Source organism: Tenebrio molitor, chromosome 6 (assembly GCF_963966145.1).
Source record: "Tenebrio molitor chromosome 6, icTenMoli1.1, whole genome shotgun sequence".
NCBI lineage: Eukaryota > Metazoa > Arthropoda > Insecta > Coleoptera > Tenebrionidae > Tenebrio > Tenebrio molitor.
The window spans coordinates 15,469,129-15,492,583 of record NC_091051.1 but is presented as its reverse complement, the minus strand read 5'-3'; the positions used below and the strand labels follow the sequence as shown (position 1 = coordinate 15,492,583).

The window sequence follows — 23,455 nt, the reverse complement described above, 5'->3', positions numbered from 1 at the left end:
GGCTGTCAGTGTAAAGCTGTCAACAACCGTAAGTTACTCCAGTTATACTATCGCGGGCAAAATATTTTGGTCGTCAATGTGACATTAATGATGTTCAATTGTAAAGCAAGCTTTAGTATTTTTTTACTGTTGTCAAAAATTTTACTAAACCCGTTCTTCGACACTTGTTAACCACATACGTAACAACACTTTTTGCTATACCCATTACTTCGACAATTTGCCCCATAGACAACCCTTCAGAAGCAAGTAAGACGATTCTATATTTATCAAAAACTGAAGGTGCCATATTTTTGACAAGAATAATTTGAAATTGTTATGTACAGTCGATGGACAAATAAAACTGGGACAAAAATGACAATCACATAAGTCAAAATTTACAAATTTGCATCGTTTAATTACGGCTTTATCACAAATAGGTTAACTTTGGTATGACATATTGTATAGACACTGACAAATATATTGACAATTCAATGGTCTGAAGTACACAGATTAAATTTTAAGTGTCCCAGTTTTATTTGTCCACCGACCGTACATTGACATTAATGCTTCATTTACCAACTGAAACAGTCCTTCTTGACCACCTTGTATTTAAGGATTTGAAAAAGAGCTAGGAGATCGTGAATCTTTTGATTATGTATTATTATTTTTTGTGATTGTTTTAAACGCTGTGTCGATGTCAGAAGAGATTATATTGAAAATTGAAAAATAAGACATAATTTGAAAAATTATCTTAATGTCCTATTTACGAGTCGAAAATTTCAAACCGCCTATGATTTTTGAAAGGTTTGTAAGGACTTTGTGATCGTTCTAAACCAATCTAAACGGTGAATTAATGTTAAAGGGAACTACTGTGAAAAACAAAAAACCAATAAAAATCAAAAACTACCCTAAAAAATAGTATTCCATAAGAAAGAATTAAATTATCTGTTAAACTCGGTGGAAAGTCCTCAAGTAAATTTTCTTTCGCGAACTATCAGAAGGAACATTTTAGTAATGGAATAAAATGATGCTGGTGAAGAAGTGGCAATTTATTTGGGGAAAATAGAAAATAATTTTTATCCAATGGTAAAATATTTTTGGAAGAAACAGGAAAAGTCTGCTAAAGAAACATATCCAAGGAAAATCTTGTCTCACCCAAGCACGCCACAAAAATTGACAAATAAAGACAATGATTACTCACATTTTTGAGAAAAAAATTTAAAAAATGTACTGTGAAAACTGACACTACGACAAGTCTACCATAGAAAACCAAGAAATTGCTTTTACGGTTAATAAATAAAATACAAAAATAAGTCCCCCCCTATTATTTTTAATTATTATTATTTGATATACCGAGTGTCCGAACTAAAAATTGGGGTGGATTTATTTCTTGAATCTGTAACCTTACGAATTTGAAATCTTAGGATGTGAATAGGGGGACGTAACTCTATAGTATAGTCGGCGCAGCGACGCAATGGACTAATAAACCGGCGTGATCTTCACGTGATTTTCGGGGCACAGTAGATTTACTCATTCAGTAGGGACACGGAGCTGTTTCGGTTATCGCCAAATTCGAATACGCATGTCTTCGCAGCGGCGGTCCTTTACAAGATGCTCGTAGCGTGGCGCTGCTGTTTTTGGCGCCTTCACGCCCTGATTTCTACATTACAACGGGTGTTTTTTAAAATTTGGCGTCGAAGTTAGTCGATTGTGAATGCGCTATACGGATCACGGATCAGCTGTTTAAATCTTACGCCTTTACATGAGTGGTGCGGACTCAACCGCCTCTCCAACAACTTCGACGCCAAATTAAAAAAAAAAAAAACACCATCAGTACTGGAACCATGTATCTTGATAGAAAGAAAATTTCTTTCCGTTTCTTAAGTTCCTTTCTATTTGCCGCAAACCAACCATGTAGAACCGATGGTGAAAACGGACGCATAGAAATAGAAAAATCTCCGTAGCGCACTTTTGCATCTTTCCAATTGTCCATCTTTGTCGTTCACCAACTCAATGCATATGGCTTTTTCTCTCAGAACTCAAGTCTGGCTGAGTGCAATGAATGAAATTGCCGCGAACGATGGTGTTGCCATCTATGGCATTTTCTAGCAAGGACCGCCAATACCGCCATGTTATTAAAAAATCTGGCTGACGAAACTTCAAAGGTGCCGACCCTAGCTGTCCCTACTGAATGAGTAAATCTACTGTGTTCGGGGGATGGTTTCCTATTAGTTAAAGGGCGCGCGTTAAGAAGTATGGTAGGTACAGCTCAATGCACGCAGCCGAAATTTTTAAACATCCATAGTTTGTAAAAAAATGTCCCAATTTTAATAAAATAACATGGTCACTGTTTATTATTTAAACAATAATAAACATTTTTTGTTGTTAAAACACACAAACTTGATTTTTCTAATCGACAAAAATATTCCATTTTCTAAAATTCAAAAAATTTCAAAAACTTACGTTTATAACATATCACTTTTTACAAAGACATACCAAAAAGGTGTTTTGTTTCATAATTCGTCATTAAAAATGTAGGATGTAAACTAATTTTGAAGTAGAGGTAGTTGGGGTGGAATAATGGCGTGACAGCTATACTAAGTTACATTCCCTTTACGTTGGACCTAACATTTCAAATTTGTCATTTTAAAGACACCACACAAAAATCCATTGAAATTTTTCGCGGGGACACCCGGTATACAGGGTATTTCACGAGTGATAATGAGCCCGACGGAATTGAAAATGTAACCCACAATACATTTGCTTTTTGATTTAAAAAACATAAAACATAGTTACCTGTGCAGTTTGGTAAATTTTGACACAAACGCTTTATTAAATAAAATTGTGAAAAAACAAAGAGTTTTTGGGAAAATGTTTATTGTCTGCATAAACGCGCAACGGCAAAATTATTTTTGTTACATTCATAAATCAGAATCATGTCTGTTTTCTCAACATCGAATACGTACTATTACGGACACGGAATCTTGGTCATAACTGACATTTAACTGACATTTAACTGACAAATATGTGTGGACTGGCCCTTATTGAATATAACCCAACTTTTGACTCGATAATGCCATTTCCTTGCTTTTTTGATGTCAGAATAAAAACTTCGAAGTGATTTTCAATAATAGTCATTTATTAATGACGCTAATGATTGGTTTACATAATTTTTTTTAGAAATGTCAAAAAAATGTTGGCCAAGATTCCGTGTCCGGAATAGTACATAATCGTCGTATTTTAACTTCTTCGTAAATGTCAATTGTGACAAATAAAATTATTGAAAGCAAAGTCATCATGGATTCATAATTTCATTTGAAAACAATACGATATTTAAAATAGCCACGTTAACTTTGGGAATGTATTGTGGGTTGCATTTTTGATTCCGCCAGGCTCATTATCACTTGTGAAATACCATGTATAGTAGGTACATTTGAAATTATGTACTTATAAAGTCGTGGTAAAAAGGCAAAATATGAAAGCCTAAAAAAACATAACCAGATACTAAGAAAACGAATTTCTAAATCTAAACCGCCGAAGGAAATCCTCGAGTACCAAAGTTGAAAATAATTCTATGGAGCTATTTCCAAATCGTGAACGAAATAGAAGGTAGCTAGAGACACAAATGTCAGTTTAAATTTACATTTCATTTGCCTAAGTAATAAATATGGTTCCGAAACAATGAAGTTACTCTTTGTCAATTATAGGCGAGCGAAATTGTTTCCCAACTCCCGAATTCATTTCGCTTTCAAATCAGCGAACAATGAACGCTCTTTTGAAAATCACCTTCGACCAGTGCACTTTTTGCAGCCGTCACTGCATCGAAACGCGATAAATCAGGACGAGAGAAAAATGATAACGAACGCTGGCCGAAAATTGGCTCGAACGCTGCGCAACAGGATCCAGGACTGATTGCGGTCATTAATTGAAAAAAGCGTCAAGTGTTCGTGTTTATCTGCAGACCTGAAATAAGTGAATTGGTCTAGACGGCAGATCGGTTTTTTGTTGGTCCCCGGCAAAAATACCGAAGAGATAAAGCATCTGAAAGTGTACATGCTCGGGGAAGTTAATTAAATCCGAGGCGGCCCTCTTGCAAAATGAAGTTATGCGAGGTGTGCATGCAATTCAGACGAGATTAGAAGCGGCCGTAAATTTTGCATAAAATCGAGCTACGTTACGGCTTAGTGCAATTTTATCTGCAGAAAGTCGCTGGCGCGTAGACACCTACTGTACAAATCGGCTCATTTGCATTTTCTGGCCTCGCACACGACATTATTACAAAAATCCCGGCCCCCGAGAATAATTAGAAATATTTCCGGAACTGAAAGCTTTCGCTTTTAATTAAAAACAAAGCCCGGAGAATGTCCGAAGACGCTTTTTTCGTCCGACGTTTTTATACCTCTCCCAAGATTGTCTCGCTTTATTCTGTTTTTCGTTCGGGGACGGATATTTTTGGGCCATTTACCGATTCCTTCCTTATCTGAAAATCGTCGGAAACACAATAAAATCGTAACTAGGGGAAGTCACGACGTAGAAGGGATATATGAACCGAATTTGCTTCCCGATTCCCGCATCGAATTAGCAGACCGACCCGCTGTCGCTCCCGACTCTCTTGTCCAGGTTCCTCGCGAATCCTTTACGCTAGATTTAATAAATCTGCGCCGAAATTATCGCAAATTTTGCCCATTTACCACCCGCTTAAACGACCTCGCACGCGCTCAAATTAAAGATGTATCTGCACCACTAGGCCTCGCCGAAACCACCCCGGAGTTAAAGGTCTTTAGGGTCGTGACGATCCCGCATATACTTTTTCTTGCATAAGGCGGTTGCTCCCAGATGGACGATTCCGGTCTCCACCTCCGGATTTGATGCTCCGGAATAACCTGTTTATTCTCATGATGAAGGAAAACTGTTCCTCCTACAAGAGGTGTTCCACTGAATATTTCATCTCTAATTTATGACACGACGCCAACAAATTATTTTAATTCTGCGTAATTTCATTTTTACCGTAACGAATTCCTCCCCTATTTCCATTCTCATTTCCGTTTTCTATTAGTCTCGAATTAATTAATTCACTCCGCGTAATTTATTGTCGTCAAACGAATTCCTTCCATGACCGCTTCCACCTATTTATTCTCGGTCTCTCCTATTTTTCTTCCTGAAACTAGACCGAATTATTATTTATCCCGCGAATAGAATTACGTTAAAAATTGTTATTCTTAAGAGCTTCCTCGACAACTCATAAATTAACAAGGATTAGAAGAGGCCTCGACTGTGCCAGTTTCGGTAAACACTCTGTTTACAAAATTTATCAAACCAGTCACAACATCTTTTTACGAAAATCGTTGTAATCCAGCTCTTAATCCTTGTGCGATCGTAAAAACTCTCCAGAATTACCATTAATTAAATTGTGAACGTCAGGTCGTGTCTAACACGTTGTCAAACCTGCTCCAAAGATTTTCAATTGGACATAAATCGGACAATTTCATGGTTGTTTTGAATCAGGCCGGTATAAAACGACAGATTTATTATGATCCAGGTTACATCAGTTTGCTTAAATTAGCATCTGCAAGTCGAGCTGGAAAATGTAAAAAAACGTTGTTGTGTTAAGTTATGCAGGAATTTTTCAGTACACAGTTGAGTTGTTACGTCTTATGGCCGTCGTATAAAATGAGGCAACGAATTTGCATCGGCGGTCATATTTTAACAATTTTATGGTACCGGATGTGCCATGTATCGTTGATTTCGGTGTTGAAGTTTCGACTAGTTCCTTTCGGTTTATTTCGCGACTAGGTAAATAAGCAATTCCGTCGCCCCAAAGCACTTGTATCAGTCGATACGACTTAATCGCACGATAAGTAAATACTCAATAAAAATAAAATGTTTACGAGCTCTCCGAACTGAAATTGATCGGCGGGTTATACCAAACCGATTTATCATTCGGCACCACTACAGATTTCGGCACGTTCAAATTTAGACGCATTTATAAAACCGTCAACACCTCTTTTTTTTCCCAATGAAAACATTAATTTTTCACCGCGTTATTAGATAAAGGGTGAATATTTGCTCCGTTTCAGCTGAGTTTTTCTTTTTCAGGACCCTCTCGGAAAACAAACTGGAATTCATCCACCCCAAATCGTTCACGAAGAACGTCCACCTAAAAAGACTGTAAGTATTTTGCATTATTTGCAGGGCAAAGTCCCGGCGTAAATCTGGGACGTCCTGTGTCCCATTTACGTGTTCGCTACACGATAAGGATTCGTTTTTAACCCCTTCAACGTGCACGGGAGCCATCTAGATGCGCCTGGCTGGAAGCCATTTCGTTTATATGATCCAATAGACTGCTTATTTATTGTGATAAGCCGCGCAAAGTGGCTTCTGTATGAACCTTTGATTTATGCACAATCCGCACAAGAACCAGACTGCCGTTTGTCCGCAGGAATAAGTGGGCGGGGCCGGCAAAGCTCGCCCAGCTTTGGCGTCATGTGCAGCGGACACGTGTTACTGTTATCCTTTTTTGCGGATTATTTCCTTTTCATTACGCGGAACCGCCGCCAAAAAAAAATATCAATAGGCGGACGTGGGCCTCCGGTTTCCTTTGCGTATAATTTCGAGTTATCTCGGGAGGGACTTCAACTTTTATTTTCATCGTAAAGGGGAAAAACCGAACAAATTTTTCTAAGTGGCTGTAAATAATATCGTTTCCTTCCAGAATACATTCGCTTCTCGTGTGTATTCTCGGACTTTTCATTTGTTTGCTTGTAATAACAATAAAAGCGAATTTATGTCGGTTAGGTAAAAGCCAGATTTTTCATTTATCGCGAGGACGACAGCTTCGGGTTCACTCTCCGTTCCCGGCGATTCATTATCAGGTCCTTTAATTGTATTCACTTGCAAATTAAATCAGACCCGGAATCAGGGGAGTATGAAGGACGGCAATTAAATAAATCTAGCAAAAACAAGTCCGCTTCCATTTGCATCACCTCTAAATTTTGCGCCCTCTAATCTCACTTTTCCAAAAAGTTAATGTTGTGGCAATTTCCGCGCACCGGGATTATTTTACACTGAGTAACGATCGAATTTTAACACTGTTCTCTGGAAAGCGTGCTTTTTAATGGCAGTGTGAAATTTCAGACGAACTGTCATGTGACCGTGAAAAATCCGGTAATTTCCTACCTGGAAATGCGGATGTTATCCCGAAAATTCGTTATTTTACCTGACGAGAACGAGGTGCAAAGAGGAGGCAATAAAAATTTTGTCGAGAATCAACAGGTGGGGATTAGAGGAATCCGGATTGTATCAAGATTGATCAGACAATTATTACTCGGACGCCGCTTAAATTATAAAAAATTGAACCCGTTAACGCAGGAACTGCGTGATTTTTATCGCTTCGACTGAAGATACACCTATAAAAGTTTCACGTTACTATTGATACTGGCAGATCGTTTAGAACACCTGTTGTGTATTACGATGCGAATAGATCAAACAAATATAAAACTTGAGCAAACATCTTCGAGCTCGTACTTTCGAGTCCATTACAATCTGCTTTAACAATTTGAGTGGCAAAGTAAATATACAATTGTTAAGTAGCAAGTGTAAGGGCCGCCGGTTTATATCTTTTGATTAGATAATAATAAAAATGTGTTTTTGTCTGATCCATTACATATTTTAATTAGTTTGCTTAGCAGAAGGGTATCAGTGTCCTCACTAACTGAGCTTTGATTAAAGCTGACACCCACAAGTTTGGAGAAGCCCTACATTAATTAATGAATTGCCGAAAATGGAGATTTGCATGTCTATGAGAAAATTTGCAAACATTTAATAACTAGAGGTGGTATTATGATTAAATCAGCAGTAATTAATTGCTTCATAAATCTGCTGTAAATTTGTTCGACAAACACAATTTTGAAATTTTTGTCCGGCTATAAAAATATGTACAGGGTATTTCACGAGTGATAATGAGCCCAACGGAATTGAAAATGCAACCCACAATACATTTCTGAAAAAAAGCTGGACATTGAAATTAAAATATCCAGATTTTTTCTGCAAATGCATTGTGGATTGAATTCCGTCGGGCTCATTATCACTCGTGAAATACCCTGTATAGTTATGGATTCTAATTATTTATTTAATTATTTCAAGCAACTATTTTTAATTAATATAATTAGTTTATTAAGATAAATTATGCTGATCTTCAGTTTCAGATTATTATAAAAAAAAAATCATGCTTTTATCATCACTTTGATAAATTTTGTCCGACCTCTTTTAAAATTTTTCTCTAGTTATTTCTTTATTTATTCTTCAGTAGTCTTTTCCTGCAGAAAAATAAACACTTTCATATTCTAGTATTTTATTCTATTACATAATTTAATTCATTAATTGTGTTGAACTCAATAATACAGATAACATCATTTTATTGTCATGTTTTTTATCATTGAATATCATTTAATTTTACTATTAGTTAATCCTGTGTTCCAATGTTCTGATTTTTGCCTCAATATTTTTTAAATTTACGTCGTTAAGTTCCACATTCCAGCAAATAATTAAAGATTTTAATTATTTCGATTCAGTGATTTTTAATTAACTAAATTAATTCATTACGACATCAGGAGTTTGAATTTTAACATACTATAGGATTGTTTTATAAATCACTTCATTAAGAATCTTTCGCTACTTCTTTCTGTACTTATTTACTTCTCAACCATTTTTTCCTTGACAGTTATTATGCTCCTACAGAGAGGTAAACACATTTTATATTCTAGCAATTAAAATAAGTTATTTTAATAATTTAATTACCTAATTAATTGTTTTGAAGATTTAGTAATATAAATTGCTTAATTTAATTGGAAGAAATAGTTATTTAAAGTAACAGTGAGGATGGCAAAGTTTTCGTTCCGCTCCGTGGACGATGCAATTCAAGTGAACGAAAGTGACCTTACTCTCGAATGTTGTATTTGGTTTTGTTCGATACTTCATTAGAAAGTGAGTCTGTAACTTTGTATTCAAAATTTTAAATAAAAAATCAGATTTTTGGACCGTTTTGATGCTATGAAAAAAAATACAAAATACACAGTTCTGTGACGTCAATAAAGTGGTTGTGTGCATGGTGTGGAAATTGTGGAAATGGATGATAAAGAGGATATGTTCCTGATGATGTCCTGGAAGAGGCAAGTGCCGCGAGGTACTAAATATTGTCTAAAAATCAAAATTACATTATCGGAAAGAATTGGAAAAATTTACAAGTGAATGAAAACCAATGATCGAAAGACAGTGAGCGAAAACGATTAGCGAAAGTGAAGTGAACGAAAGAGAAACTTTCACCCACTGGTAACTATGTAACAGGCTCACTTTCTAGGGAGGTATCGAACAAATGGACTTTTTGTTGTATCAGTTCTCATTTTAACGGATGGCATCTCGCTAGTAATGAAATTCAATGATATTTTCATCGTTTACGTAAAAAAAATTAATAGCAAAAATAAACTTTTTGATAATCATGTCGGCAGTAAACAAGCTAATTCTGCTACTGCTCGAGCATTTTAATTCGACCAGATCATTTGAATGCAGTCTGCAAACAAAGCACCTTAAATACGCATTTAAATATTTAAAATTCAAACAACAGAACACAAACTCCCATTTGCGTGGAGAAATTGAATTTCCAACTTTTCAAAAACCCACTTCCCGATTCCTCTCGGTCGTTGATAATTTTCATTGTTGCACCAGATCTCTTTTATGCAACAACTGAAATGGTTACAACTCCTTTGAAACTGTCTCGGTCGTTTAGAAATTCAGCGGAAGGAAGTTACGCCGTCTAGCTGGTAGAAACGATGCGCACAAGTGGTAGTTGGTCGGTCACAGCGAGTCCTCTCTTCGGCATAATGTTGTGGCGTACGTCGTGGTAAAAATGTATTTTTTCAATTTATTTGTCCAATTTGGCGTGTCGGGGTGGAGCGCCGCGGCGAACGGCCAGTGCTGCCTTTCAGAGCGTCGATGTAATACCGCCGTAAAATAGGAGTTACAGCTTTGTTATTGTCCTTGGCTTATTTTTGTGTATATAAGCGCGTTGTGTCGTTTCCATGATCAGTGCTCGCGTTATGAGAAAACTACGAAACTTGGAGATCTTCCGGTTGTCTGGCGCTCGATTCATTACGCCGCAATAATTCCTGATTACGTTGTGGATCACGTTTACAACGCGGAAATCGTAATAAACTGTAAATAAACCAGCAAAAGATAAAATCATAAATTCATGGGGAGGTCGTGTAAGGACAATGCACGTCGACGGGCTGTGCGCTCGCCGTATGACTCCCTCCGTACGCCCGACATGTATTACAACTTGAACACGTTGAGGACGCGCTACCAATAAATATCATCCTCCTGTAATATGTTGACAATAAAACCGCTCGGGAATCTACACTAAATCATGCCGGATGGGCCGGGGAGTAAAAAGCTTGCGCAACTCTCATAAATATTAATTTAAAGTGGCGGAATCGGTTGCTTTGCAATATCTCCCCGGAAGAAGGATTGCTCGCGGCAAACGACAAACACCGAGGCTAATCATGACCGACGATGGCTCCCGGTGTCAGAAAACCAACCAAATTCGGGGTCTGTCACCAAGAAAATATTCTTACTCAAACAAGATTGAGACTTTCTGCGTTATCCTGCGTACCGAGGACTAAAAACACTGACGCCAACCGTATTCCTCGCTATAAACAGACGTACAATTTTCCTTACAAGTATTTCTTTACATTGCATCGTACTAACAAATAAAGCGAAAAGTCGGTTAGTTGATGTAAGGTTACTTATTGGAAGTATTGGGTGTTTTTTTTAATTTCACCTCGTAAATGCGGTGCACCATTTCTTTAAAAATCAAGATGAGCAAATACCGGGTGATTTTAAATGAATGTGACATTTTTTCATAGGTTGGTAATATTATTGTTGGTTATTCTGCTTTTTAATGTGATAGTTGACATAAACATAGTCGTCCTCGCCTATTTGACACAATTTATTAATACATAAAATGTCAAAATGACGTACGTACGCCAATGTGTTGATTAAGGTATCAAGTTTGCCAAAATAATTTATGAAAAATGTTCCCAACTTAAGAAAAAAAATCACAATCATTTAAAATCACCCAGTAGTATATACCGAGTGACTATAAATGATTGAAAATTATTTTGTTATGTTGGTAACACATTTGAAATCTTTAGTTGGCGACATCGTTGGCATGACACACGTAATTTTTAAAATTGAAACAAACGTCAAAAAAATCTAAATCGACAATGTACTTCGTCACTTAACCTAACCTAAATAGAAATGACTGACAGATAATGCACGACAAGACTTGCACCACCAACTGCATCAGTGTTGCCAATCCACTATTTTCTTTCAATCATTTATAGTCACTCGGTAGTTTATTTAACGAGTACCTGTGTAAATTAGGCTTTTTTGGCATGAGTGGGCCAGTTTAAAACGCGAGTGAAACTACGAGTGTCAAAAAAGCCGAATTTACACACGAACGAGTTGAATACAACATTTTTTTGTTCGACGGGCCCCTTGAAGGCTTCAAATCTCTTAAAATCTTTAAAATTAGCTTGACGTTTCATTTTGACAAGTTGTGACATTTATCAAAATCCGTCCCCATTGGAAAAAATTCTCAAATTCTGACAGTATCGAACAAAAAACTCAATTACAGTCCATTTTTTAATTATAGTCCGATGGGCTTAGCCCGAATCAAGAAGTCGACATGACCTGCGTTTGTTTTCCGCATTTGACAGCAGTCATTACAAATTTAAATTTTTTGAAATTTTGAGTTGTGTTCTTTCGTGCTTTCTTGGTTTTTCTGCAAATTCAATTAAAACCTAACCTAAAAATTTGATGTCGCTAATGTAATAAACGTACAACTCGCGTCTTGTTCTAATCGCACATGCCAAAGCGAGATGCACAGTGGGACGGGCTTAATACAATACGTACAAGAGTTCGATAGCTTGTTTTACATTATGTTGAAAAGAGATAGCAATATCACAGTTGTTCTGCTTATTAATCCATCCATCCATCCATCGGACTTTAATTAAATGAACTTTAACTACTAGCTAACTGTCAGGTCAGGTCAGGTCTGTGTCTCCGTTTTTAACTATTGTTTTAACTGACACTGTTTTTAACCGAGATTTGCTCATTTCCATATTTTAAAGAAATTAATTGTTATTCCTCAACATTTCTTTATAGACAGACCAGTAACAGAGACAAGAACTTTCAAAATAACCATTAGAAGCTGCACATAAATGCAATATAACTTTATTTCAATCTCACTTGAGTTTACTGAAGTGGTAATAATAACACAGCTTCATTCCTTGATTTCAGCATTGTCTGTAATCCGTAATGTCGTATAAACAAACAGCGATGTGGATGTCATGTACGTACAAAGTGGACGTATAGCAAAAAATATTCAGAAACGTGCCCCCTTTTTAGTAATAATTTATTGATTCCAACAGAAAATTCCAATTACAGGACCAAAACTTAAATATAACATTCGGTGTTCAATTGTTATTATTATATTAAATATACCGAGTGTCAACTACCAAACCTGGCCATAGGAATTTAACATGAAAAATTGTTTTTGCATGATTTCTGGTATAGTCCGTGCGCTGATAGATTGCACGTTTTTAAATTCTAGTTCCAAAACATAACGCAGTGAAAAACACTAAACTCTCCATCTCAATTGTTTCACGTTATTTAGAAAACCGTTGTAGCCTTGCAGATTCCCGCCACACTTGTCTCTGTGTCTGCCTTCTGTCAAAAAACGTGCAATCTATCAGGGTATGGAGGGATGTATGATAAGATTGATAAGTACCCGTGTTAGGCAAGAAGCAAAAATTTAAAAAAAACCGATTTATTATTCAACATAACTACTTTTTGGCTCGATACACTTGGCTCAATAACTTTCTAACTTTTTCAAGCCCTCCAAAAATAGGAAATAGGCTTCAGTTTCGGTCGTCCGATGCGAATCTTTTTCCACCAAGCCATTTTTTTCATGTTTGGAAACAGGAAGAAGTCGCGGGGGCTAAATCTGGAGAATACGGTGGATGTGGCAGCAATTCGCAGCCCAATTCCACCAATTTCGCTGAGACAACGAGGGATCGGTGTGCCGGCGCATTGGTTTGGTGGAACAGTACTTTCTTTTTCGCCAAGTGGGGACGTTTTTCCTTCAATACATCGTCAAATCTGCCCAATAATTAAGCATAATACTGCCCTGTGATCGTTCTTCCTTTTCCCAAATATGATAATTTTAAATGTGCCTATGGCCAGGTTTGGTGGTTGATACCCGGTATATGAACGCACGATACAAAAAAAAAAAACAGAATGTGTCGTAAAGACGCACGATAGAAGTGAAACTTTTGTATTACAGGGAAACATTGTAATTATTCATCAATCACTTTTAAATAGCATATTCACAACAAAATTGTATATTTTAATGAAGAAAATAAATTATAAACAACGATAACACTAAACAATATCGAAATGCGTAACTCATTGTTCATTTTTAAGCCTCCAAATCAAAGAGAGGACATTAACGATAAATGCCGTGAGTGTGACAAAGACAGAGACACTGCTCCCACTCGACCCAATAGTGTTTACCCCCACCACTTTTCGTCACACAAAAAGGTTGCCGATCAGAATTTCAAGACCCTCCCATAAAAAGTTTCACTTCAAAAAAACATAAAACCGTGGCTACGTTCTTATATTTGTTTAATTGATTATGTTGCTGAAGTTACTGCAAACTGTTGCCAACATGAGAATGGTGGGAAAATAAAAATCACAATATTTCTTATTTTGATTGGTCCAAATCACGATGGATAAAAAATCCTGTCAATTTTATCCATGGCAAATAAGAGCTCTCTTTTAATTTGTCCATGAATAAAATGACAATGTAGAGTAGAGCTTTCACATCAATACTGTTGCTTTTATTCGATGATCGTAGATAATAGTAAAGCTTGTTTGACACGATGCTAAATTTCGTAGTAAACTTGTTAGAAAATGAGAGAGACCCTCGACAGGACCAATGAACGATCAGGATCATAGTCTGTCTTTGTCAGATCCTGATCGTTCATTGGTCCTCTCTCATTTACTAGTAAATTTTCTCAAAAATTTAGTATCGTGTCAAACAAGTTTAAGAATAAAATATAGAAATAGGTAGAATATAGCCTAAGGGAGCTCAGAGACGCAAGGGTCGCGGGTTAGATTCCGACCCAGGACGAAATTTAAAAAAAAAAACTATATTCTATCTCGTGATTCGGAAGTCACCTTAAGCCATTGGTCCCGGTCTATTGAGTTGGTCATCATGCCCCTCATAGATTTGTAAACCAGTGTGTGAAACAACATTTATATTATTATATCATAAAGAGTAGAAGTGAGTCTTTTTGTGATGAGCCTAGAGATTAAAGACCTAGACGAAGTCGAGGTCGCAACTGAGCGAAGCACAAAAAGACATTCTACTCTGAATGATATACAGTGTGGAAACTTTAACTGGAATAAAATTCATAACTTGGACATAGGCAGTTTTTGTGAAAAATCCCGAAACAGGTCGATTTTTGTTTTTCCTTGCCCACATTTTGGCGCATATAGTTTTTGGATGTCTGCTCTCGGAAGCTCGCAACCACCCCTAACTTTTGTTTTTCAAATGGAAGGGTATGCCAAGTGGCACCTCGTTTGAAAGCAAGGAATACAACGCACTGTTTATTTCCTGAATATTTTCAAAGTCTACGTGCTAAAAAAATAAATCCAATTTTATAAATTGAATTCTATTTAATGCAACAAATGCTCAAAATGGGCACCGTTTCTTTCTTGGCAAATTGCAAATCGGTAGTAACACGCATCCCTTGCGTTTTGTAACATTTCCGGTGTGATTTGCCTAATTTCATCTCTAATACGTTGCCTAAGATCTTCAATACTGTTCGGTTTTAGGAATGAAATTAGGCAAATCACACCGGAAATGTTATAAAACGTAAGGGATGCATGTTACTATCGATCTGCAATTGGCCAAGAAACAAACTGTGCCCATTTTGAACATTTGGTGCATACATTTTTTTTATTTTTTAGCACGTAGCTTTGGAAAATATTCAGGAAACAAATAGTGCATTGTAATCTTTGCGAAGTGAGCTTTTAAACGAGGTATCACTTGGCATACCCTTCCATTTGGAAAAAAATGTTGGGTGGCTGCGAGCTTCCAGGAGCAGATTTGCAAAAACTAAATACGCCAAAATGTGGGCAAAGAAAAACAAAAATCGACCTATGTTTCAGGATTTTGTACAAATATCACCTATGTCCAAGTTATGAATTTTAGTCCAGTTAAAGTTTCCACACTGTATACCACTCCTACTATTTTATCTTCAAGCGGATCATAAAAAAAAATTGGACATGAACTCACTTATTTATTTTTGTTTTCCTGCAGTTACATTAAATTTACAATCTTCAAATTTGCAGTTTTCAAATTTTAAGACACTAGTCATTTCTACTTCCCTTGTTATTGGTATTTGAAGTTTCTATAATATCTATCTAAATTATTCGATGTACTTTCTGCAAATTTCCAGGTAAAACTTTCCCAAAATGGTGAATGATTGCGATTTATAATTTTTAGTATCCTGAACTTTAACAAAGATAGCAGAGCCTAAATCTTCGATTTCTCTCATTGTCAAATTGGTGAATTCATCGCATCACAAGCGCCTGTCAGACATTACCTTCAGTAATAATTTATAATTCTTCCTGTAGGGAAATTTTACCTTCGTAGCCAGACACTTTTCATCATGAGCATTACGTAGCAATCATACACTTTTCGGGACATTGATGGGACAAGATCTTACATAGTTTGCCGCGATCTGCGTCAAATCTCGAAGCGCGGAATGTATTTCGTTTTCAATGGCATCGGACGTACTATCGCGGCCATCCAAAAGTGAAGTTTAATTTTTACTTTAAATCAAATTGAAGCAGGACATTTCACTCATAATATCATCGATAATAATCATACCACTACCATATTTATTATAGCCGAAAATAATGAGCTCACAGATGTGTTGCTGATGTATGGGCAATGTTATCACGTTATCAGAATGCAGCTGCGGCGTCCAGAGAGTACGCAGACCGATTTCCAGAAAGACACCATCCTGGGTCACATCAGTTATTAATCTAGTACAGTGGAGAAATAAACAGGACCGGACTCAAAATTTTAGAAAAAAATAAAAATATCCAATCAATTATCTCCGTTAATACAAACATTTTACTAAGAAGATTTAGGCTAAAATTCTTAAGAATAATGTATAGTACCTCGTCTTACAAGGGACGCCGCAACTTCGAAAACACTCTGTATATGTATTTTAACGGTTGGTTGTATCAATTAATGGCGTTTCGAATTTTTGAGGACATTCAAAAGTTGTCTAAAATGCCATTGATTAACTGTCGCTACATAATTAATGAGTTCCGAATTAATTCGTTTAAAATGAGAAATTCTCCAGTTATTGATTAAGTAAGGTTATGTCCCTATCGTAAATAATCTTATTTCCTCTGTAATAAAACAAATCCTCCTCAAAATATATCTTACAGGTTCATGTTCACCGCATAAAATAGTAAATTTTTATTAAGATTGAAAACTTGGACTCGCACAAGACTTGATTTCCTTCGAGATTTCTCATAGATTTTTGTTTACCGTTTAAAAACACAAATTGTTGTCAAGTTTATAATCCCTATAACGGAAAATAAATTGTTTTTCTATTATATGTTCCTAATGTCCACATAAAATGCATTCAAATTGCTGCATAAGCGCTTATTCACAATGGACATAAGACATAAGAAATACATAAGAGATACCTAAGAATAATTTGTAAATTTGGGCAATTGGAAAATAATTTATGTGTCCATATAACTCGAATATGATTCTTCATGCCTTTTTGTACACAACAATAATGTTCACTGAGGTCACTTCTCATAAGTTACGTAAAAATTAATAGTATATTCACTACATGTATCATGAATTTCTTATGCCTTATGTCAAGCTAATGTCCATTGTGAATAAGCACTAATGGGAGTAAGCTGTTGAATTAGGTTATGCTTTTCTGAGTTTGAGGTTATAAACAGCATCAATGTCCGGTGCATTGTTGTCAATTTTACTAGTTTGCAATAGAAGAATACTCAGACCTCGCGGGAAATTCAGCAACAGTGTGTCTCACTTTAAAAAAATAAATCACGGCCTCCCATGATGCCAAAACAATGTCAATGATGTTTAATTAATTATTTTTCTAGTAAAACAAATTTCAAAAATAAATTTAAATTATTAGTAACAGTAACAAGAGAAAAAAATCAAAAATTTTCAACCCCCGGAGAAAAATAAATTAATCCAAAAAGTAATGATAATTGACATAACATTTTATAAGAACAGCAGTACGTACATCTTTACACATAATTATATTTAATTATATTAACTCCACTACTCCCTTCTCCCTTTAAAGGTTTTCGTCTTTCAATTAAGTGGTACAAAGCAAAAGTGGAAATGGTCTTACGCAGAAATAATTTCTGTAAGTTCCTAATCTTTCCAAGTTATCTAACTACGTTCTTTTGTACTCATTCGTAATGTCATAATTAAAAATTGCTTCACAGAACCCAAATTTGATGCAATTCACAAAATTACTCTTTTGACAGTCAAGTTTTACCTCTATTTGTTTTAAATTACAAAATTAATTATAACAAATCGACAGGTGTCAAATTATGTAATTAAGGATATCTAAGCTCGGTGAGTTTGGAAAAAACTTTAAAAGGCTTTAGTTCTGTAGTAATAGTGCAAAATCCGAGATAAAAGGTCACTTGAGACTATCCGAAACGAGTTTACAAGTTTAGATATAACCGCATTTTCTTAACCGTGTGTATCCCTTTTTCACCCTTTCTGTTGCACGTTAGGGATGTGTTCTTCCTTGAATAATTCGTCTTCACCCCTTTCCAGACTTCTGCAAGGCTGCACCCTCACCGAGGTCCCCGTCGAGACCCTCCGACCCCTCGTCAAACTACAGACTTTGTAAGTATATCGTTTTGACATCGAACGAGTCTGATTATTTGCACCGGACTGGGTGTAAGATTGCTCGTAAGTCCGGGGTGTACGCGTAGAAGAGGGCTGTTTTGTCAGCCACGAAATATTGAATTTTCCGAAAATGTATAAAGAAGATAAACAAAGGGTGAATAGAGATGAGCTGGAACAACAGCCGGAACGTATAAAAAGGACCACACGAGTGGCGCCGACGTACAGCTTGTAAAAGCTCCGCTTCCGGAGCTCCGGACGAATATCGGTTAGTAGTGTTCGAGTGGCAGGAATATCATCGCGTGTCTTTTTAGCTGAGGAAACATTTTATGACGCGGTTAAGCTCTAGTCGACAGGTCACCTATACCCATAAACACCCCCGAGGAACGTAAAAAAATACCGACTTGTCGAATTTTTGTCGACGAATGTCGCACTTCCGGAGATCTCTTTTTCACCCGGCTCGCTCCCACCCCGAATGTTTGAACGATTCGATATTTGTCCTTTTTCTGTTTACACTGCGATTCTGCGGATAGGACAAATAAAGAGTCTTTGCGGGAACTGAAACGAATCGAATGGATATCATGTTTATAAAATGGCAACGAGCAGAATTAATCCCGCAGAACTAGGACGCCTCTCACGGACCCCATCAACAACAGGAACTTCTTCGTTTCACGATTGCTTTTAAACAACCCACTTAACTCTCAATTAAGAACTTTTAAGTCAGAACAATTAAAGTTCTACCATGAGCCATATACACATTGCACAAATTATAGATTTTAGACCATGAACTGGGGTGTTCTCTGCATTGTAATTTTTTGTTCTTTAATAAATGCAAGAAGACAAGACCATAACAGTTCAATATCCACAAGTCACGAAGGGTTTAGGGTTAAAATACAAATAAGCTAGAGTAAATTTGCCGAGTGCGCAGGAGAAAGTCTAGACTATTCTCTTAGTAATAAAGCAAATTTCCCTAAATTTGATGAGAAGCGTTCGTTCCTTTTTTCCGTCTAATTCAAATTTATTTTAATACCGTCTGAACGGTGGCAGGGTTAATCATGAATGAAAATTAAATGTCCGGGAGTCGGTAAAACTTACAGAATGTGATTTTTATTAGCAACTAAGCTGGTGGCGATAAATCCGAAATTATAACGTGGAAAGTTGTGTATCCGCTGTTTAAGCAAGAATCATGGTTGGACGATGGAGTAAAGGAAGCAGAACCGATAAACATTAAAGATAATCTGTGAATTTAAGGACCCTAATTAAATTTGTAGTTGAAACGTATTATCCGAGAGGGGGTCCGTGCCAGTAATGACCCCCAACACACTCGCCCTTCCGGGTGGGATGATCGTTTACTTAAACAACTCCATTAATGCTAATTTTAAAGCAAACTGTATGGGACCGAATTTGGGGCTAATCCGCAATAACTGCACACTATAACAGTCCTTTATTACCATTCATTAATTCGTTTGTCTTTTATTAACGTTAGTCTTTGGGCACTCACAATATGAATATGCAATCCGGTGGTCTCCCGTTTGGGAGTGCTTTCGCAACCACAACAGAATTTTTTAGTTACTCAAAGTGGCACATTTCCCCCCTGAAATATTTTTTGGAGAAAACCAAGCATGTGCTTCCGGCGCGGAGTGTATAAAAGCTCTCAGCTAAATTGGGTGTAGTTTATCATCCGTGTCAAAACGAAAGTAAGTTAGTCTGGTAACAAATTAAATGTGGGATCATACCATTATGGATATGATTTAAAGAAGCTCCGGTTAATTCATTTCAGTATATCTGGGTCTTGTTGAAGGCGAAGAAAAAGTAACAGCGTTTACGACCTCCGCCGTAAAAAGTTAGTACTCCAATTAATTCTTTTTATGGCTAGTTACTCCTTCTGGTCGAACACTCTAAAGATAGGTGGAATAATAGGGCACGGTCGTTGCGTAAAACAAAATCGGGGCGGCGAAAAAATCAATAAATTTTGAACGATCCGAAGGAGGGTGTAAAAACGTTGAGACGTCCTTTCGGGAGGTTACGACTTTGTTGTTAAATTCGGTAATCGATTCGCCGAGTCAGCTACACAATAAGAATAAATAATGTAATCTGAATCGATAGACGGACACCCTTCCTTTGGCGGAACGAAAATGGATAAAATATTCCTTCCTGTAGGAAGTGTTTGTTAGTTTTAGTCTCGTTTGTCTTTCGCATTCCTCTGGCCTGGTGGCCGTTTTTTCGGCGCGCATCCTGATTTATAACGGATTTACCTCATACTCGCACGGAAACTGGGAGAAAACTTTGCCGAATACGCAAATTTGATATTCGAAAGTTCGAAACATGGCGCGCCTAGGATGGCTCCTATTACATTTTATGGCTGTTATCGAACAATTTCTATTAATTTGAATGACCGTGACGAACCGATAAGGCCGCCATTAATTACGTGCTCGTTATTGGTTACTTTGCGAGATTACACATCAAATGCCGACAGTGGCAATGTTTGTGTACACTCCAATCATTATTACGACATCCACACGTCGTCAGTATTGTTTATTTTGTAAATGTTTAAACCGCACTTTATTTATTTATTTTAATGCGGGAACAGTATTTGACAAGATCAGCAAACACATAAAACACGAGTTTATTCTGTTTGAACATAAATTTTAAACAACAGAACTAAAAGCTACTTAAAAAAAATTATTCCCAGGGGGCCAACTTCTTGACGTTTTTATTTTATAAAAGCTGTCTCGAGTTCTAACTTTAAATTGTTAAGTGTCTTTCTTTATCCAAATATTTTGGAGCGTGATAATAATTCTAAATGCAACCGTTTCCACGAGAATTAATTAATGGACATTCAACATTCATAAGGAGACCACTGTGGATAATAATAATTATACGAAAATTGTATTTTCTTTCTGTGCCAGAAGTGTTCTTCGATGCAGTAATTATTGTATTTCTAGACTAACTACAGACTTAAAGTTGTCAGTCATTTGACCCCGTTGAGGTTTAAAGCCGGTGCTCTTTTATCGATTTTCTTTAGTTAGTTTTCGTATTACAGCAGTGAAACTAGATGTGAAATATTCAAAATAGGAAAAATTGCATTTTAGCATGTTACTGGAATTGAACGAAGTTCCAGAGTTCTAAAAGTGAGTTGGCCTGAGAATAAGAATCAGGTCGATTCTCTAAGATGTCCGCCAAAACTTTATCTTCACCATCGTAACTAGTTATACATAATTTCTTAATTTTCAATTTAGTGAAACATGAGCATCTCAATATTTTTGATCATTTGTTATTTTTCCACATACGAGGGTGGTTCGTCGTTTATTGTTTTTAACGTGTAAAGTTAGACTAAGCAATACACTGTTTTTCTTTTGGTTTTCCTCTTTTGTCAATCGTATTTCACTATTTCTCAAAACAAATTCCCTATCTCTATTAAGTGTCAAAGTGACGTAAATATGAAATAGTTTTGAGAAATAGTGAAATACAATTGACAAAAGAGGAAAACCAATAGGAAAACACTGTAAAAATAATGTTATTTTTCAACACAGTACCGAAAGCACTATTTTTTGTGTAATGCTGGCGACGTATTTTGACATTCCCAGAAAAAAAATATGTGTAAGTTAAGTGCTTTTTTAATTTTGGCAAACGGTAAACTTTGGGGGCTAGATTTGGTGAATAAGGTGCTCCCTCTTAAAACTAGCACCGTGAGCGATAAAAATGTAGCTGTTTTCTCCTTATTCCTTTGATACGTCGTGTTTTTTGTAAATAAATTTAATATTATACACCTCTGTAACGATCAATAAATGAGCATTCCTTAATAATTTTTTTATTCTCCTTTTCCTGAATGTCTGGAAGAATAAATGATAAACCACCCTCATATTTTGCTTCATATTTTGTAACCGTAGGTAAAGGTATTATTTTTTTATAAAAGAGAAAAAAGGAAAACGAAAGTATTTTTATCTTTTGTCTTTTATTTATGACAGCAGAAGCATGAAAACGACAGAGTCAGTATACCTAAACTTTTTTATGATGTAAAAACAGGAACGTGCTGGACCATCTTAGTACCTGAAACAAGAATGAAAAATTTTTCACTTCTACATATTTAAAAAAATAATCAAAAGGTATAGTTGTATTTTACTGTAACGATTCTTTATTTGTAACATCAAAATATGTATACATAGTTATTAGAATATAAATTATCTTTTAAAAAATAATTACAAAAAAAAAGTTACAGTCTAAGCCTTAAATCAATTATTTAATCTTCATTTTGGACCCTTTTTAGTTTTCAACTTAACGCATGGACGTTATTTGCCTCATTCGTCCGAGAATATTAGATAAATACGCACAAAAATGTACTTCAGAACTTATTTATACCTATATTTCCTTAATAATGTCAAAACTTGTCCTTATACTGTGTGGAAACTACTTATGGAATAAATTCAGTAACTTCATAAGTAATGACATTAATTTGCCGAAAAAACTGAAACAGGTCAATTTTTATTTCTCATAATACTTATTTTAAGTTGCTTCACTGTTCATGACGTCATCCATTTCTGAGCTTTGACGTCACACTCGTTTTTTTTTAACGCAATAGGTCAGGTCAATAAATTTTGTTTTAGTTATAGTAGGTACTCTTAACAGCCATTCTTGTCAAAATAGACTGGGAACAAAAATAATTCAACAGTTTTGTTTTATCTTGGTAAACGTCGTCATAAGTATGGTCGACTACCTTGGTCAGTGAATGTTCCTGAAATTATTCATATCATAACAAGTAACAAAACTGAATTTTAGAAAAGGCATGCCCACTTTGATACATTGGCGACTTTGACAATTTTTTTTATCTCATGTCATTATTCTTTATTACGTTTCATCCTCACTTTTTCTTTTTTTTTTAATTAATTTTCTATTAAACATTAACGATAAACAAATTTTTTTAAATAATCAACCAAGTTGAGAGGTCTCAAAAATTAACTAAGCGATTGTTTTTCTCTTTTTTTCCATTGTTGTGCCAACCAGCCTCTCTAACTTTGTTCTACGAGTCTTGTTTGTATTTCATAATCGTAGATTTTTTTGTACTTGTGGAATTGTTCGTATTGTTTCTTGATGTTTCCAATAACATTTCAAAAATAAGTATCTATATATACGTGGTGATCAAGAAGAACTATTTAGGTTGCGAATGCAATTATGAACTTTTTTTTATTCGGCTATTTGCAACACTGTAACCGGATATGTTTTGTTGGTTTATTTGACAGTATCTGACGTAACATTAATAGCGTCAAAATGGTAGGTAGGTAAAAATTAATGATGAAAAAAAATTAAACTTGAAATGCAGAACAACTACAGTCGCGGACAAAAAAAAGTAGGACAAGTCTTATTTAGAAATTTAACCAAAATTGAGTTGAGTATACCGGGGTTACTATAATAAATAAATAAATATTTTCA

General features: G+C 35.9%; 1 protein-coding gene across 2 annotated transcripts in view; it reads left to right on the top strand.

Moving 5' to 3' along the window:
* rk (rickets) overlaps positions 1–23,455 on the top strand; it is a 162,118-nt gene that overhangs the window by 111,978 nt on the left and 26,685 nt on the right. For both annotated transcript variants that reach the window (XM_069052110.1, XM_069052111.1), the window contains exons 3-4: positions 6,076–6,147; positions 17,957–18,028. In XM_069052110.1, coding sequence (XP_068908211.1) covers positions 6,076–6,147; positions 17,957–18,028 — 144 coding nt within the window. The remainder of the gene's footprint in view (positions 1–6,075; positions 6,148–17,956; positions 18,029–23,455) is intronic.